This window comes from Impatiens glandulifera, chromosome 3, assembly GCF_907164915.1.
Source record: "Impatiens glandulifera chromosome 3, dImpGla2.1, whole genome shotgun sequence".
NCBI classification, from domain to species: domain Eukaryota; kingdom Viridiplantae; phylum Streptophyta; class Magnoliopsida; order Ericales; family Balsaminaceae; genus Impatiens; species Impatiens glandulifera.
Genome location: NC_061864.1, coordinates 53,828,600 through 53,843,496, shown reverse-complemented (window position 1 = coordinate 53,843,496; position 14,897 = coordinate 53,828,600). Strand labels below are relative to the sequence as shown.

At 32.5% G+C, this 14,897-nt stretch overlaps 2 protein-coding genes and 1 long non-coding RNA gene across 4 annotated transcripts; 1 reads left to right on the top strand and 2 right to left on the bottom strand.

The window, feature by feature from the left end:
- The first annotated feature begins 1,253 nt into the window (after positions 1 to 1,253).
- LOC124928577 (transcription factor bHLH113-like) lies at positions 1,254 to 2,485 on the top strand. Of its 2 annotated transcripts, none has more exons than XM_047468814.1 (5): positions 1,254 to 1,484; positions 1,567 to 1,689; positions 1,796 to 1,861; positions 1,944 to 2,063; positions 2,303 to 2,485. In XM_047468814.1, the coding sequence occupies exons 1-5, from the start codon at positions 1,254 to 1,256 to the stop codon at positions 2,483 to 2,485; spliced, it is 723 nt and encodes a 240-aa protein (XP_047324770.1). The 2 variants fall into 2 exon arrangements, with proteins under 2 accessions (XP_047324770.1, XP_047324769.1); XM_047468813.1 differs by having other exon boundaries at positions 1,567 to 1,695.
- Positions 2,300 to 3,332, bottom strand: LOC124928578. The gene is made up of 2 exons (XR_007098562.1): positions 3,001 to 3,332; positions 2,300 to 2,896 (listed from the first exon to the last, which is right to left on the bottom strand). It is a non-coding gene; the product is annotated as an uncharacterized LOC124928578 (long non-coding RNA).
- A 1,916-nt stretch (positions 3,333 to 5,248) lies between these two features.
- Positions 5,249 to 9,910, bottom strand: LOC124930842 (protein unc-50 homolog). Its single transcript, XM_047471203.1, has 10 exons — positions 9,697 to 9,910; positions 8,995 to 9,062; positions 8,315 to 8,340; positions 7,691 to 7,781; positions 6,905 to 7,000; positions 6,361 to 6,429; positions 6,209 to 6,267; positions 6,006 to 6,128; positions 5,783 to 5,854; positions 5,249 to 5,704 (listed from the first exon to the last, which is right to left on the bottom strand). Exons 1-10 carry the CDS (start codon positions 9,784 to 9,786, stop codon positions 5,646 to 5,648), a joined length of 753 nt encoding a protein of 250 aa, XP_047327159.1. The 5' UTR covers positions 9,787 to 9,910; the 3' UTR covers positions 5,249 to 5,645.
- Positions 9,911 to 14,897: the final 4,987 nt, after the last annotated feature.

The window sequence follows — 14,897 nt, the reverse complement described above, 5'->3', positions numbered from 1 at the left end:
GACAAGATTATTTTGTCAGCCTACACAAAGCCCTAGTTGTTTGTTGTAATAGTAGTAGGGTACCCTAAGTCTTCTCCCTACCCTTCCAAAGTTCCAACTCACACGTGTGGTGTGTCCAATTCCTAAACCCTACATAGCAGTGGACCTTCTTCGCTCACATTCATGATTTGGTACAACCTCCATTTGTTTTTATTTATAATAAAAAAAAAAAAAAAAAAAACTTAACTTCTTGTCTAATCCATTGTTTTTTTTTTTATGATTACAAATTTAAATGACATTCTTAAATTAAATTCATATAATCAATTAATAAAAGGGACAATCAATAGGGATTTCCATAATATATATATATAATGCTCACATTCTAAACTAACTTAATAAGAGTAAAGATAAGGATCCCATTACTCAATACTCATAGGTCTTCAAATAGATATAAAAAACTTTTTTATTTTTCAATTGAGTGTTCATAAAGTAAAAGGATTCCGACCTTTGATTCAAATACAATGATGAAAAAAAAAAATTCAAAAGTTCAAATGAAAAAATATTAGTCCAAAAGTCTAAAGTATTAATACTCTAATTGAGGTAGGGTCATAGTTAGTTACTAATTTATTTCAAAACAATAAATATATTTTATTAACTTTTAACTATCACTTCAACCTAGAACAATCTAAATAAGAATTTAACTTACCATCTTTATTATCCTAGCACAAAAATACCCATATTTCAATTGTTTAAAATGTTTTGATATAAAATTGATTGAAAAAGTAAAATTTTAAAAACAATAAATGAACTATACATTTATAACAATACTTTAATAAAATAATAATAAGATACTAGTTAAATCCAAATAAACGTCAACAACCAAAAAAAACCCACAAGAAAACAATAAATAAGGCCTTGTTTGGATATGAAACAAAAAACAAATAATATGAACATTATTAATACCAAAAGTCATTCTCACCTATATATATTTAGTATAAAATCATTCCTTAATTTTAGGATAGATGAAGTAAACTTTTAAATTTATGATTGTTTCTAATGAATATAATAAAAAAAAAAATTAATTTTTAGGATGATAAGTAGAAGATTAACCGATCAAAATATGTAAAGAGATGATCATCGTTATCGATCAAAATCCCTTAAAAAGAAGGTTCCGTGGTTTACTCCTAAAAACCCGTTTTCCGATCCCACACTCTCTCTCTCTCTCTCTCTCTGTCTATCTTTCTCTCTCTTGTTCTTGATTTTCAGTTCTTCCTATGGCCGACGGTGAAGGTTATGACGACGGCGACGGCGCCACCTTCTCTCAGTTGCTCTTCGATGTCACCCTTTCCGATGAACAACCATCCTCTTTCAACTATTCATCTAATCCAACAACCATGCTCTGTTTTGGGAAACCCGAGATTGAATTCTCTGAAACTCCACCCAAATCTGGAATTAGTGAAACAACTTCATCTGCATCCTCCAACACCGCCCGGAATCTCTCTAATGTCAGTCAGTCAGTCCTCTCTTCTCTCTCTCCCAATCTCTCTCTCTCTCTCTCCCTAGATGAATTTTTGATTGGTTTTGCAGAAAAGGATAAACGAAACGGAAAAGGAGGGGGTTCAGAGAATGATCGGGGCCGGCGCCGGAGAAAGACAGAGGAGTTCTAAGAAGATTAAAGCAGAAAACGTATCTACAACAGGCCGGGAGAAAGTAAAAGTCGATTTACATCACTTGGATCTTCTTGCATGTGTTTGAAAATAAACAAAAAACTAAAAATTTCTTTTGCATGTCGATGAAAATGATGAATCTCTATCAGGTTAGGAGAGAGAAGCTTGGTGAGAGAATCGCCGTATTGCAACAGTTGGTGTCGCCTTACGGAAAGGTTAGAACTTTGGAATTGGGATTTTTAGTTGTGTTAATTGGGAATTGGGATTTGGGATTTGATTAATTGTTGTAATTTGCAGACAGACACTGCTTCTGTTCTTCATGAAGCGATGGGTTATATCAGGTTTTTGCACGAACAGGTTCAGGTTTTGTGTTCTCCGTATCTGCAAACCCTACTTCCTTCTCCTTCTACTATTCATGTAAGTTCTCTCTTTCCTTATTCATCGATTTACTGTTGTTTTGATTGTACTATAAATTTTTGGTCAAAGACAACGACCCATTCCTGTCGGCCTATTTCAACTTATGCATGATTAAATGAGTCAACTCGGGTTTAAACCGAGTTTCCTGTTTTGAAACCACCCTTTCTAAAAAGGGTTGTTTTTCGATACCAATTTGGTGTTGGTTTGTTTGTTTGTTAATTGATTGAAATGGAACACAGAATTGGAGAGGAGAAGAGGAGGTGGAGGAGGAGGAGAAACAGGGGAAGGGATTAAGGAGCAAGGGGTTATGTCTAATACCCATTGATTGCACTCTACCATTGGCAAACGAAAATGGTGCTGATCTATGGACCTCAGCAATGGTGGGAAGCAATAATAATGACGAACTATTATTCAACCACTAACTCAATTCTAAGAAGAAATTAGAAGCTTATGTGTTAGTTCGTCTAAGTTATCGAATGCTACTAAAGAAGGGAAATGTTAGTTCACTTTTATGATTCTCTTCTGAAAACCTGGTTAATAATAATGGTTATTTCCTAATTCCTTCAATGTTCTTAAATACCCTATAATCAAAGAGCCTATATGTAATCAGTAATTTGATATGTAGATTCTTATGAGAAATAGAGTAAATACCAGTGTTAGCTTAGTCCATGAGTTCTCGAATGGATGAAATGAGTTTGTGAATTCCTTTAAATTTTCGCCTTTCCTTGATGAGCATCTTGGCAAAATGTAGAGCTTTTTGCTCACACTTGGCTCTTGTAGGAACATCAGAGATGGATTCAAAATCTTCAACATGTGCCACCCCAAGAATTCTCCTGCAATTTGACAAAGAAAAAGAATTCATATACAGTTTCCCATTTGAAACACTCTTTTTGAGTGTTCTTAGGCTTCCCTGCCATAAATTTACATATAAAATTACCTTATCATTTTGGCAGCACCAAATCCAAGAGTGTCATGAAACAAATCTGTCAAAAATATCAGTTTCGCAAGCTGGTGAAGCTTCTGATTATCATAAACATCTGGGAGATATGCCTCACCAGGTCCATTCTTGTGTTCATCCCACAGAGCCAAAAACTTGTCATAGAAAAGATTTCAAGTTTCTTCAATTGTTCTCAAAATTCAGTCTTTATAAGCCTGTATATATATAATTCTCAAGCATGTAATAAACTGTCAAACACATTTTAAAGAAAAACCTCTACATACTTTGCGATCATTATCCTGATTGGCATGTCCATCTTGTGCGAAAAAAGATTTTAATCCTGATTGGCATGTCCATCTTGTGCGAAAAAAAACAAAATCAGATTTCCCAAGAATGCTCCAATATCAAAACCCATAGGTCCATAAAAAGAGAATTCCGGATCTATGACTTGAGTTGAGACTTGAATTACCATGACAAAACTAGTATGAAGATCTCCATGCACAAGAGCTTGAGCTCTCTCACAAAACCTGCACCAGGTTTCTAACCGTTGAACCATATCAAGCAAAGATACATATCAATGGCAATGGCATCTTACATAGATTTCAATTCAGCCACTTCCAGTTTTAGATCATTGTCTTCTCGAACAGATAAGGCATCTTCATCGAGATAAGGGTTAACCTACACATCTCCACGTTCCCACAGAATTCAGCAACTGCATATTCAAACATGTCTCAACAAGGTTAATGTAAGAATCTGATTTCTTATTGAATTGTTTCACAATGATTACAAGATCCGTTTTCTATAGCACATGTAAAAACTAATAACAAAATTAGAGAGCTTTGATACCATGTAAAAACTATGAACAAGTATAGATAAAAAAAAACTAAACCTGTGTTATTGAACTGAATTAAGAAAGATTACAAACTCAATCTTCCTTATATAGCAATTCTAAACTGATCAAGATTAACTGCTTCTAATAAGCAATTATAAGCAAGAGAATGATCAATGATAACGCATGGCAATCAAAAGACATAGTTTGGTCAAAATGACATGTTTAGGGCATAAATGACCGTGCTCTACTAATGTCCTAGATTCGAAATATACTCGATTCTTCGTCATCTTCCATGATTCACCTATGCAACGTACGTATGGAACGGCCTACACTACACAATCAATCGAATAAAACACAATCGTCCTACTCCTAGCTGTTGTTATTTGCACAATCAATGAAAATCATAACTACCTGTTTGATTACGAAGGAATCGCCTGATTGACCAACAATGATGTAGACGAAGTTCATGTTTCCATCGCCGACTTCTTTAACCTGTAAATCTTCGAATTGGTTGCTTAGATTCGACGCCAATGATGGAGTTCGATCAGAGACTTCTCATCAAGGGATTTGAATCCTTTGGAAGCCATGGATCGATTTGAAAGTTCAATTCTAGGAATGGAGCTTCTTCCTTTATCTACTGTGGAAGGATAGAAATTCCTTATTTACTGTGGATTCCATTGACTGATCCACCAAGGTTGGAGAAGAATAATCAACTGAAAACGAATTCAAAGAATTATTTTAAAAAAATTATAGTTATATTTATATATATGATTAAATATATAATTAATTAAAAATTAATATTAGTTTTGTAAAAATTTATAATTACAAAATATAGATTAAATGTGTTTATTATTTAAATAAATAATATTTTTATATAATTATAAAATTTAAATAATTTGTAAAATATTAAATTTAAAACTGCAAGACATTAATAGTTTATCTAAAGAATTTTGTTCTTTAATTTTTTAAGGTGAGGTGACATTAGAATTATTTAAATCTCCCATGCTTATGCTTAGAGTTATTTAAACATATAATATTAATCTTTCCTTAAGAAAGTTATATAGATTATTTCAATTCAGGTTTGGTTATTTAAAAAAAATAAATTCAGAATTGTTTGAATGTTTTACATAAATCAATGTTCATGGGAACCGTACAAGTTCAATTTGAGAAAATTTAAAATCTAATATCTCGGTGAGATCTTCTCTGATGTTTCTAATGAGAATTGAACGATCAAAACCGATCCTAATACTGCGTTCTACTTCTCCTTTGAAGTGCGACTAATCCTGCAAGTTAAGCACATAACCCGCAAACGTAATTGCCCCCTGACGGGCTCGAACCCAAGACTTTAAAGAAACCGGAGATAATCACCCCTTGTTGCCGCTAGGCTAGAAATCATTGTCTCACAACTTACATTAATTCAACATAAAGGGCGTGATTTAAGTTCCATTCAATAATAAGAATAGTTATTAGAAGTTCACATAGAAGAAAATGGAGAATGTCAGTCATAGTGTAGAAGAGAAAAACAACATTTGCACAAATAGGTCAACTTTCTGTTTCAGAGAAAAGAAAAAACTAAAGACACAAATTGTCATCCTCTTCTATAATAGACTACAAATTTCCTCATATCTGATGACCATCTTCTAAAGGGTTATAGAAAAATCTGAGGCTCTATTTGATCAAATATGGCTTTTGATTTCCTAAAGTGAACATGTAATCGAATCAATCAATCACCCAGACGAATATCAAGCTTTTGTCTAACTGTCTCGTCTGACCAGATTCCCGTCAAACTTCAGATTCGTTTCCCTTGGAAGAGTCAGCCACTGAAGTACATATTCATAAAGTATCTTGACGGGTTGAAACCACTCAGAATCACTACAAAAAAAACAACAAAAGATTTAGAAACAAAATAAACACATTGAAATGAGAAGAGAGACTTAAACAAACACTTACAGATGGGCGAAAGGACAAATGCGATTCCAATGGGATATAGGAAAAAGGTTGTCCGTTCAAGAAAGGGCAACACTGTAGCAATAAACACAGATACATTCTAAGTATGCAACACTTCAAAGAATAACATCAAAATGGTACTTCTGTTTGTTCCTTTTACAAAATCAAGTGTTTAGAAATTGACTCAACTAGAGAAAGGATTATGAAAGCATTGAATTTCGCTTACCATCATATCCTAAGAAGTTGAGATAATGGTAATACGAAACAGCTACCATAAAAAGCAAATTTGACAGCAAACTTGGTATGAAGCCATGGGTTATGAGTACTGGTGATAGAAAATAATGGATCACTGCAAAAAAAACTCAGGATGATGAGTAACATTCTCACATGAACAAAACAAGACAACTAGCAAATGAGCAAAATAATTACCATATAGCAATACAAACATTGGGAAGAATGAGTTGCAGTGCACGTCGAAAGCGTACATCCTTCGAACAAAGAGATGCCAGAATAAGGGTTTCAATATAGATTCATGGAAAAACAATAATAGAACTGGAAGTGAAATATCCAAACATACATACCATTCTACTTTCTGTTCCACCACATGACTGTTTGGTGCTTCCTCACGAAAATACGTATTTGTCAGAAACCTGCCCAAAACTAGGGAACGAAGTTAGGAAAGAACATACCAGTTCTTCATAGAATAAGGCCTTGTAAAATCAGATTATATGGATAAAAAAACATTACGGGTATAAATATATGAATATTTAAAAAAATATAGTATTTTGATTGATGATTTAAGTGAGGTGATACAATTTCAAATAACCCACATCAAACAAACCTAAGTGATTAAAAGACATCATTTAGGGATAAAAAGACATTAGGGGTATACATATATAATGAATAAATAATAATTATTTTTAAAATAGAGGATATTTTGATTGATAAGTAGATTGTTGATTTGCTAGTGGATTATTTGGAAATAATCCAACTAACCCACATCAAACAAGGACTAAATGACTACAAAAATCATATACTAATTTAGATTTAGAATTTTGCGAAACAAATTTATGATTTGTCAATTAAAGTGAGACAATTTGCTTGAATTTTGCTAGCGGTTCTTACCAGCAACATGTGGCAAGGATTGCACCAGTTATTAGAAAATGGACGAGGACAACAGAAACAACAACAAAAACAGCATGTGCCAAGTTATGATCATACCTGTATAAGAGAAGTTTGTTAGAATTAGCATGAGAAACCATTTCCAGAAATAATATATATATATGAAGACTGCACTCAATCTTGATGTTGACACGGGAAGAGTGGACAAAAATGCACAAATATGCCCTTCAACTCACTAATAATTTTGATATATGCCCTTGATTTACACCCTTCAACTTGGAAAAATTAACCAACCTTGTCAGTCAACATACTATTCATTTGGAAACCAAACTTAGTCCAACATTGATTCTGAAATTTATTTGCAGTTTCTCATCTCGACCCGGATCCAGAAACATTAAGTGTCAGCACAAATTAATAACTAAAAGACTTGCAAATAGGATAGCCGCATGCGTGGATATTTCACTTCAAACTACATTCCAATGTAAGACAATTTGCTTGATTTTTGAAGTAAAAGAGTATATATCAAAATGGGTAACAGTTAGGGATATATATAATAACTAAAAAACTTGCAAATAGGTTAGCCGCATGCGTGGAGATTTCACTTCAAATTACATTCCAAAGTAAGACAATTTGCTTGATTTTTTAAGTAAAAGGGTATATATCAAAATGGATAACAGTTAGGGATATATCAAATTATCACACTAAAAGAATTTAGGAACGTAATTATGTGCTTTCAACAAAATACCATCTCTAAAATACATATGTCTGAATGCCATGGATTTGACTTACGCAGCACTATATGCCAAAGCAGAAACTGACAAAAGCAGACTGCAAATTACAACAAAAGCTGGATCATCACGTGCCCATTGATTCTTAGTTTCTGAAACAAACAAAAAGATTATGAATCAATGTTTCGATTCCTAGACAAAAAAAAAATCAAAGATAACGTCAATTATGAATATCCATCTTCTGGTTGAATAGGTTCAAGGAGAAAATTTACACAATAAACATATAGAAAATAAACTGATTAAACTTTAATAAAAATATAGCAGAGCTAAAAGATAATGACCAAAGAACGTAGAGAAATGATGCACATGAAAGAAATAGTTGCCAATAATTGATGGGTACACAAGTTTCTAGAATCATATGAGGGGACAAAACTAAAGTGCAATTGCCATTGGTATTTTTTACTGAAAAATACAAACAAAATAAAAGGCAATACAATGGCGATTCATTCATGAGATTCTAGTGTAATTTATAAATGTTACAACCAGAGAATTGCTAGTGCATCTTAGATATTTAAAAGTTCTGAGAAAAATCAAGTAAGGCCGTTTAGCTAACATTAATTTCCTAGAGAATGTTGAAGGTGGACATATATGCGCTTAGCATAAACAGGTTAGATTACAGACTTACGTTTATGATACTTTGTATGCTGATAGCTGCGTCAAAATCCATTCCACATGCAAAACCAGGAACAATTATCATTAGCAGATGAGAACAAAGTTTAAAGAAGAGTTTACAATATTAAATTCTTTGCATGGATCCCTTAAGGTGTCTTCAGTGTGTAAGAGAGTTATATAATATATCTTTATTGTACTAGAGGCAAGGCTATGACACAACACAAGTAAATAATAGTTCGTAATATATAAAATAAAAGCTTGATGAAGTGAGATGAACTACTACTCGATTTGCATATTATGAACTATCAGGAAAAAAAATGGTAATAAGAAAAGAAAAACTAGCATCAAATACCAGTTATGCAATGGCCTACACTAAGATCTAGAAATTTAGGCATAATCTTTTCTATAGTCCCCAAGTATGCAATGGCCATACCTAACTCTCAAGAAACCACAACACCAGTTTTAAGGAACATAAATATATCTTCCAAACTACATACATCAGATATACAAGATTTTCTTTCTATCTATAGTTAGAAACAGTAAATCGGAGCCAGGCATTATGCAATACAAAACAAAGCAGCGGTAATGGATCTCCTTTTTCATAACTTGAAAAGCATAAACTCCATGATGAAATTAAAGCACAGTATGAATACCATAGTTAGGATGAGATACAAAAAAGAGTGTCAAACTTACACAACTTTTGGTGAGGTGCACAAGTGAAGCATTTGCCAGAAAGTATATTCAATATCCATTTGTTGCCACTACAATGAATATCATAAGAAAAAGAGAATTCAATTAACATGGTAAAAGCAAACAAATCACGGGGATAACATCGTTAATGTACACATTTAAACAAAAAGGAATAGCCCCCTATCCCCAGCCAATTACAAAAGGAGAAAGAAAGAATAGTAAAACTGTATATCTTTCTTTGCCCAAGTCAGGTGCCACGATTTTGCACGAAAGACAAGACATGTACTCATTTTAAATCTAATAAACTCCCAACAACCTAGCTGGATCAGAGTCTCGTGTTGGTGTTTTCATAAATCAGATTATGAATGTAGAAATTGCTGGATCAATAGCTTTTGATCTTTGTGTACCTATACTTCACCAACTAGCGGAAATTCCTAGTTAAACAATCAGAAATTGACATATAAACAAACTGTCCAGCTTCTAAGACTTTAAAAGAGCCTCGATCAAATGTGATGATTCATAATTCAGCATTATGTTTGAATTCTATTCATACAAGGAGAATTACGGTAAAAAAACATTGAAATGATAGCTCTCAAGCAAAAATGAAACGAAAAGTTCAAAAAACAATAGGAAGATGATTAGATCAGAAGAGATCCATTGGAAAACGGTAGCAAAAATAAAAGGAGATTAGTAAATGAAAGAAACCTTGATTATTCGTCGAAGGTACTGCGGAAAGACTGGGCTAGCTCGAACATGAGGAGAAGGCTGACGCCCTTTCGACGTCGACGGAAGCATTTCTCCTTGTTGATACTCACCAACGTTGATACAAGATCTGAAAGACTTTTCACTTCTTCTTTCTCCTTCTTCTCCTCTTCCTCTCTCTCTCTCTCGATCTCTCGATCGATCGAATCAGATGACAGGTAGAAGAAGATGCACAATGTTGCCTATGAGAAATGACAATAAGCCCATATATTATATTTGGGCTGTTATTGTTGTATTATCCAGCCCAATCAAGATTATTAAAATCACAATTTAATTTTTAAAATTAAAAATCAATTTAAAATAAATTTGTAATTTTTTAAAAAATTATCATGTTTCATTAATACAACATTTAGGGTTGTGGTATAAATTTTTACATATGCCTCTATGATCAAATGGTCCAGAGGTCCCTTGTGGCCTCTAGAGCGGCAAATAAGTAAAGTTGTTTCGTAAGTCGATCGCGAACCGTTCGGTCAAAGTTTAATTTTGACTAAGTTCGACTTGAGCTCGAATCGACTCGTTTAATATTCAAGTGGGGTTCGAGCTCATATAACACTTGTTCGATAAGTTTTTCGAGCCTCATAATTAATAATATATATGTTTTATTTATTTTAATATTAAAATCTATAATTCAAAATAAATATTTTTTTTACACAAATGTTTAAAAATTTAATTTTAGTTCAAATTTTTCGAGTTGGGTTTTAGATCAAATTTATAAACTCATTCAAATTCAAGTTGATTCATTAAATACTTATTCGAGTCGAATTCGAACTCGACTTATTTACGGCCTTAGTGGCCTCTCACGGAAGAGATTGAAATGATTAAAAAAATATTATTTCAATCCCTCTACATGTGAAATGACAGAGACCATTGGTTATAGAGAATTCCATTTGAAAATTTTGTTTTGGAACAAACAATGATTTCTAATAAATTTGTTGCCTCTATTATAATTAGCCTGACATATTATAAGAGAAACTTATATATAATTCACCATTTTAATATATACATATATATAATTTAAAATATATATTTATTTTATTTTAACTCTTCACTTGTCTATACTGTTTTTTAGTAAAATTTTATAAATTTTATAAATATTATTATTATTATTTTTGAATTAAAAAAAAATAGCCTTCTCCATTCATGACACAATTTCAATTATTTTTCCAAAGTGTGATTCTATCATATATTATATGCAAAATTCTACCTTTAGTAGGTTATATATATATATATATTAAGTGATTTATAAAGAAAATGAGTCCAAAGAGAAATAAGGAGATACAACAAAAAGGAGATTCTAAATAAAATAAAATAAGTTTAATTTCTTCCTCAGACAACTTGGTGCTTGACTCTCTTGATTTGTTTCTTTCTTTAGGGTTTTCTTTGTTTCTTCGAATTATGATCTTTATTGTCAGGACAAAAACCGAATAATACTTAGTCTTGGAAAATCAACTTGACATGAATGATGGTATCTACTTTAGGTATGATTCTGCTGCATTTTAGGTATAAATTCATAAATAAGATATTAATAATTTCTATTAATTAACATCAAAGTTATCCTGTTTGGTGAAATTACCTATTAGAATTCAGATCCATCATAAGTTTTAAAGATGAATTTTAATTTTTTTTTGGTTTGTTTTCAATTTTAGTTTTCAAAATCATAAAAACTTGATAAAAAGCTCCTGTAAAGAAAATGGAAGTTATCTCATTTAGAAGATGAAGTTAGTAATGATTAATTTATTATTATATTCCTATTCAAGTTATTTGATAACTCTCAATTGTGGGAGGAGTGGATATATATATTTACTTCAGTTGAATAAAATAAATGTAACAAAATTGTCACCAAAAAGTAACCTTTATTGCGTAGATTATTTTATTCAAATACTAAAGAATGGTTGTTTGTTTGTATTTCGTGTAATTATTATTTCACCCGTAAAGCAGAAATGCAAACATATTTATGATAATAAATTTGTGACAATTATAAGGTTTTCATGTGGGCAATATGTTTATCCAAAGATAAATTTATTGTTTGACAGAATTTATTATCAAAATTTGATTATTACAACAAGAGTATCGCTTGTAGTTAATATTAATATCCAAAGATTTGATATTAATGTTGCATTTGGTATTTTGTGATGGAATTAACCATATTCGGTTTATTGTTTATATGTAGAAAATAATATGAGTATTCATGTGTTTTATTTATTCCAGGTTCTGTAATATCTGCTAACTATCAGGTCCCCACGTTATCTGGGTATAACTTTAAGAATTAGAAAGAATCAATTTTGATTCATTTGGGTTGTATGGATCTAGACTTGACATTAAGGGTAGATCAACCCGCTTCTCTAACTAAGGAAAGTACCGCTGATGAAAAACAGATGTTTGAGAAGTGGGAGAGATCTAATTTCTTAAGTCTAATGATCATAAAAAATAGCATTCCAAAAAAATTTTGGGGTACGATATTTGATGATATCACTAAAGTGAAAGAATTCCTTGTCAAGATAAAAAAGCGCTTTACTAAAAGCGAAAAGGCAGAAATGAGTACTCTTTTAAAGACTCTCATTGCCATGAGGTATCTTGACAAGTGTAACATAAGAGAGTACATCCTAAAGATGTCCAATGTTGTTTCAAAATTGAGGGCACTGAAGTTACACCTTTCGGAGAACATGTTAGTCCTATTGGTTCTGCTCTTACTTCCTGATCAATACAATCAGTTTAAGTTTAGTTATAACTACCAAAAGGAGAAGTGAACTATTAATGAACTCATTTCTCACTGTGTTGAAGAGGAAGAGAGGATGAAGCATAATAGAATTTAGCAAGTACATGTGGCTGAAACCTCGAAAAATAAGGGCGGTAATAAAAGAAATGCTGTAAAGATTAAGATTGTTAAGGAACCAGTTCCAACTCCGTAGGCTTGTCCTATGGAGAAGTCTTGCTTGTTTTGCAAGAAGACTGGACATCAAAAAAAGAATTGTACTAAGTATCACGAATGGATCGTGAAGAAATGTATTTTTCTTACTTTGGTTTGTTCTGAAATTAATTTAGCTTTAGTGCCTCAAAACACTTGGTGGTTGGACTTTGGTTCAACTGTTAACATCAGTGTTTCAATGCAGGGTTGCCTGGACTAGCGAAGCCCAACTGATGTTGAAAGATGTATCTATTTTGGAAATGGAGAATCAGCAGAAGTGAAAGTTATTGGCGATTTTAAGTTGTTGCTGAGTACTAGACACTTTTGTTGTACCGTCATTTAAACTAAAATTAATCTCTGTTTCTTATTTTGACAAATTAGGCTATTATTGTTCATTTGGAGTAGTCGGTGTACATTGTCTTTAAACTCAAATTTGGATAGTTCTGGTACTTTTATGGTTAATGAAAAATTATATATGCTTAAAAATTTGACTTCTTATAATGAGACCCTTAATACAAAATTGAGAGGTACTAAGCGAAAATTAAATGATTCAGGTTTATTATGGCACAAACGTTTGGGACATTTCAAAAAATTAAGTTGAAAGACTCATTAAGGATGGAAATCTTGATTCCATAAATTTTTCATATTTTAAGGTTTGTGTCAATTGTGTTAAAGGTAAACAAATAAAAGTGAACAGGGTTGGTGCTTATCGAGCTAACGAAGTCTTAAAATTGAAACATACAGACATTTGTGGGCCATTTTCCACCCTTTCGTGGAATGATCAACAATATTTTGTATCATTCATAGATGATTATTCTCGATATGGCTACATTTACCTTATAATGGAAAAAATTTAGGCATTGGATATGTTTAAGGAATTTATGACTAAAGTTGAAAATCAACTCATCAAACGCATTAAGATCGTCAGATCTGACCGTGGAGGTGAATACTACGGTAGAAATGATGGATTTGGTGAACAACGTCTAGACCATTTTGATGTCTTCCTTAAGGAGTGTGGAATAGTCCCTTAATACACCATGTTGGGTTCACCTAGCATGAATGTTGTTGCAGAAAGACAAAATCGCACATTGAAGGATATGGTTCAAAGTATGATTTGTCAATCTACTTTGCCATGTTCTTTATGGGGAGAAGCACTAAAGACAACAGTCTATATTCTTAATCGAGTACCAACTAAGACAGCTACTACAACATCCTACGAGCTTTGGACTGGGCGTAAGCCTAGCTTACGTCATTTTAGGGTGTGGGGTTGTCCAGCTGAGGCTAAGCCTTACAAGCCAAATGAACCAAAGTTAGCACCTTGTACAGTAAGTAGTCATTTTATTGGATATTCGGAATGGTCAAAGAGGTATAAATTATATGATCCCATGTCAAGAAATATCTTTGAGACGGGTACTGCCACGTTCTTTGAGAATGTTGAGTTGGAGAAGAGAAATACAGTTTCAGACTTTACTTTTGAGGATCAGGAAAAAGTGATTGATTTTACACCTCAAGAACAATTAGTCATTCTAACTACCATACAATATCATGATACAATTGAGAAACTCAATGAACAAAACCTCAATTTGTCACTATAGATCAAACTCAACAAACTCAAGAACATATAGTTCAAGAGTCAACGCTTTTGCATAGATCCACTAAAGAACGGAAAAATTCCATTCTGGTTGATTATGTGACATTTATTCAAGAAATTGAGGACAATAGTGGTATGACAGAGGATGATCTTATCAACTTTTGTCATGCCATAAAGAGTCCTAATTTGAATAAATGGATCGAAGCAATGTGTGATGAGTATAAACCAATGCAAGACAATAAAGTTTGAGAATTTGTCCCATTGCTAGAATGTGTAAAATCTGTAGGTTCTAAATGGTTTTTTAAAACTAAATGGGGTGTAAAAGGTAATGTAAAGATGTATAAAACACGTCTTGTAGCTAAAGGTTACACTCAGAAAAAGAGGATTGACTATAAAGAAACCTTCTCTCCAGTTTCTTCGAAGGACTCTTTTAGGACAATAATGACTCTAGTGACACATTTCGATTTAAAGCTTCATTAGATAAATGTAAAGACGACGTTTCTAAATGGAGACATTAATGAAACGATCTATATGTTACAACCAGAAAGTTTTGAGGTCGGCGACCCAAAATATATGGTTTGTAAATTACAAAATTCATATATGGGTTAAAACAAGCGTCTCGCAAGTGGTATCACAAATTTCATCAAA

What these genes read in the sequence shown, in the direction of transcription:
- LOC124930842 (XM_047471203.1), bottom strand. Translation starts at nt 9,786, where the DNA reads ATGCTTCCGTCGACGTCGAAAGGGCGTCAGCCTTCTCCTCATGTTCGA. An exon ending in TGCACCTCACCAAAAGTTGT is followed by an intron (nt 8,341 to 8,994) that starts GTAAGTTTGACA and finishes ATTTTGACGCAG; the next exon opens with CTATCAGCATACAAAGTATC. An exon ending in GTGGAACAGAAAGTAGAATG is followed by an intron (nt 6,268 to 6,360) that starts GTATGTATGTTT and finishes CTTTGTTCGAAG; the next exon opens with GATGTACGCTTTCGACGTGC.
- LOC124928577 (XM_047468813.1), top strand. Translation starts at nt 1,254, where the DNA reads ATGGCCGACGGTGAAGGTTATGACGACGGCGACGGCGCCACCTTCTCT. An exon ending in CCGCCCGGAATCTCTCTAAT is followed by an intron (nt 1,485 to 1,566) that starts GTCAGTCAGTCA and finishes TTGGTTTTGCAG; the next exon opens with AAAAGGATAAACGAAACGGA. An exon ending in CAGGCCGGGAGAAAGTAAAA is followed by an intron (nt 1,696 to 1,795) that starts GTCGATTTACAT and finishes AATCTCTATCAG; the next exon opens with GTTAGGAGAGAGAAGCTTGG.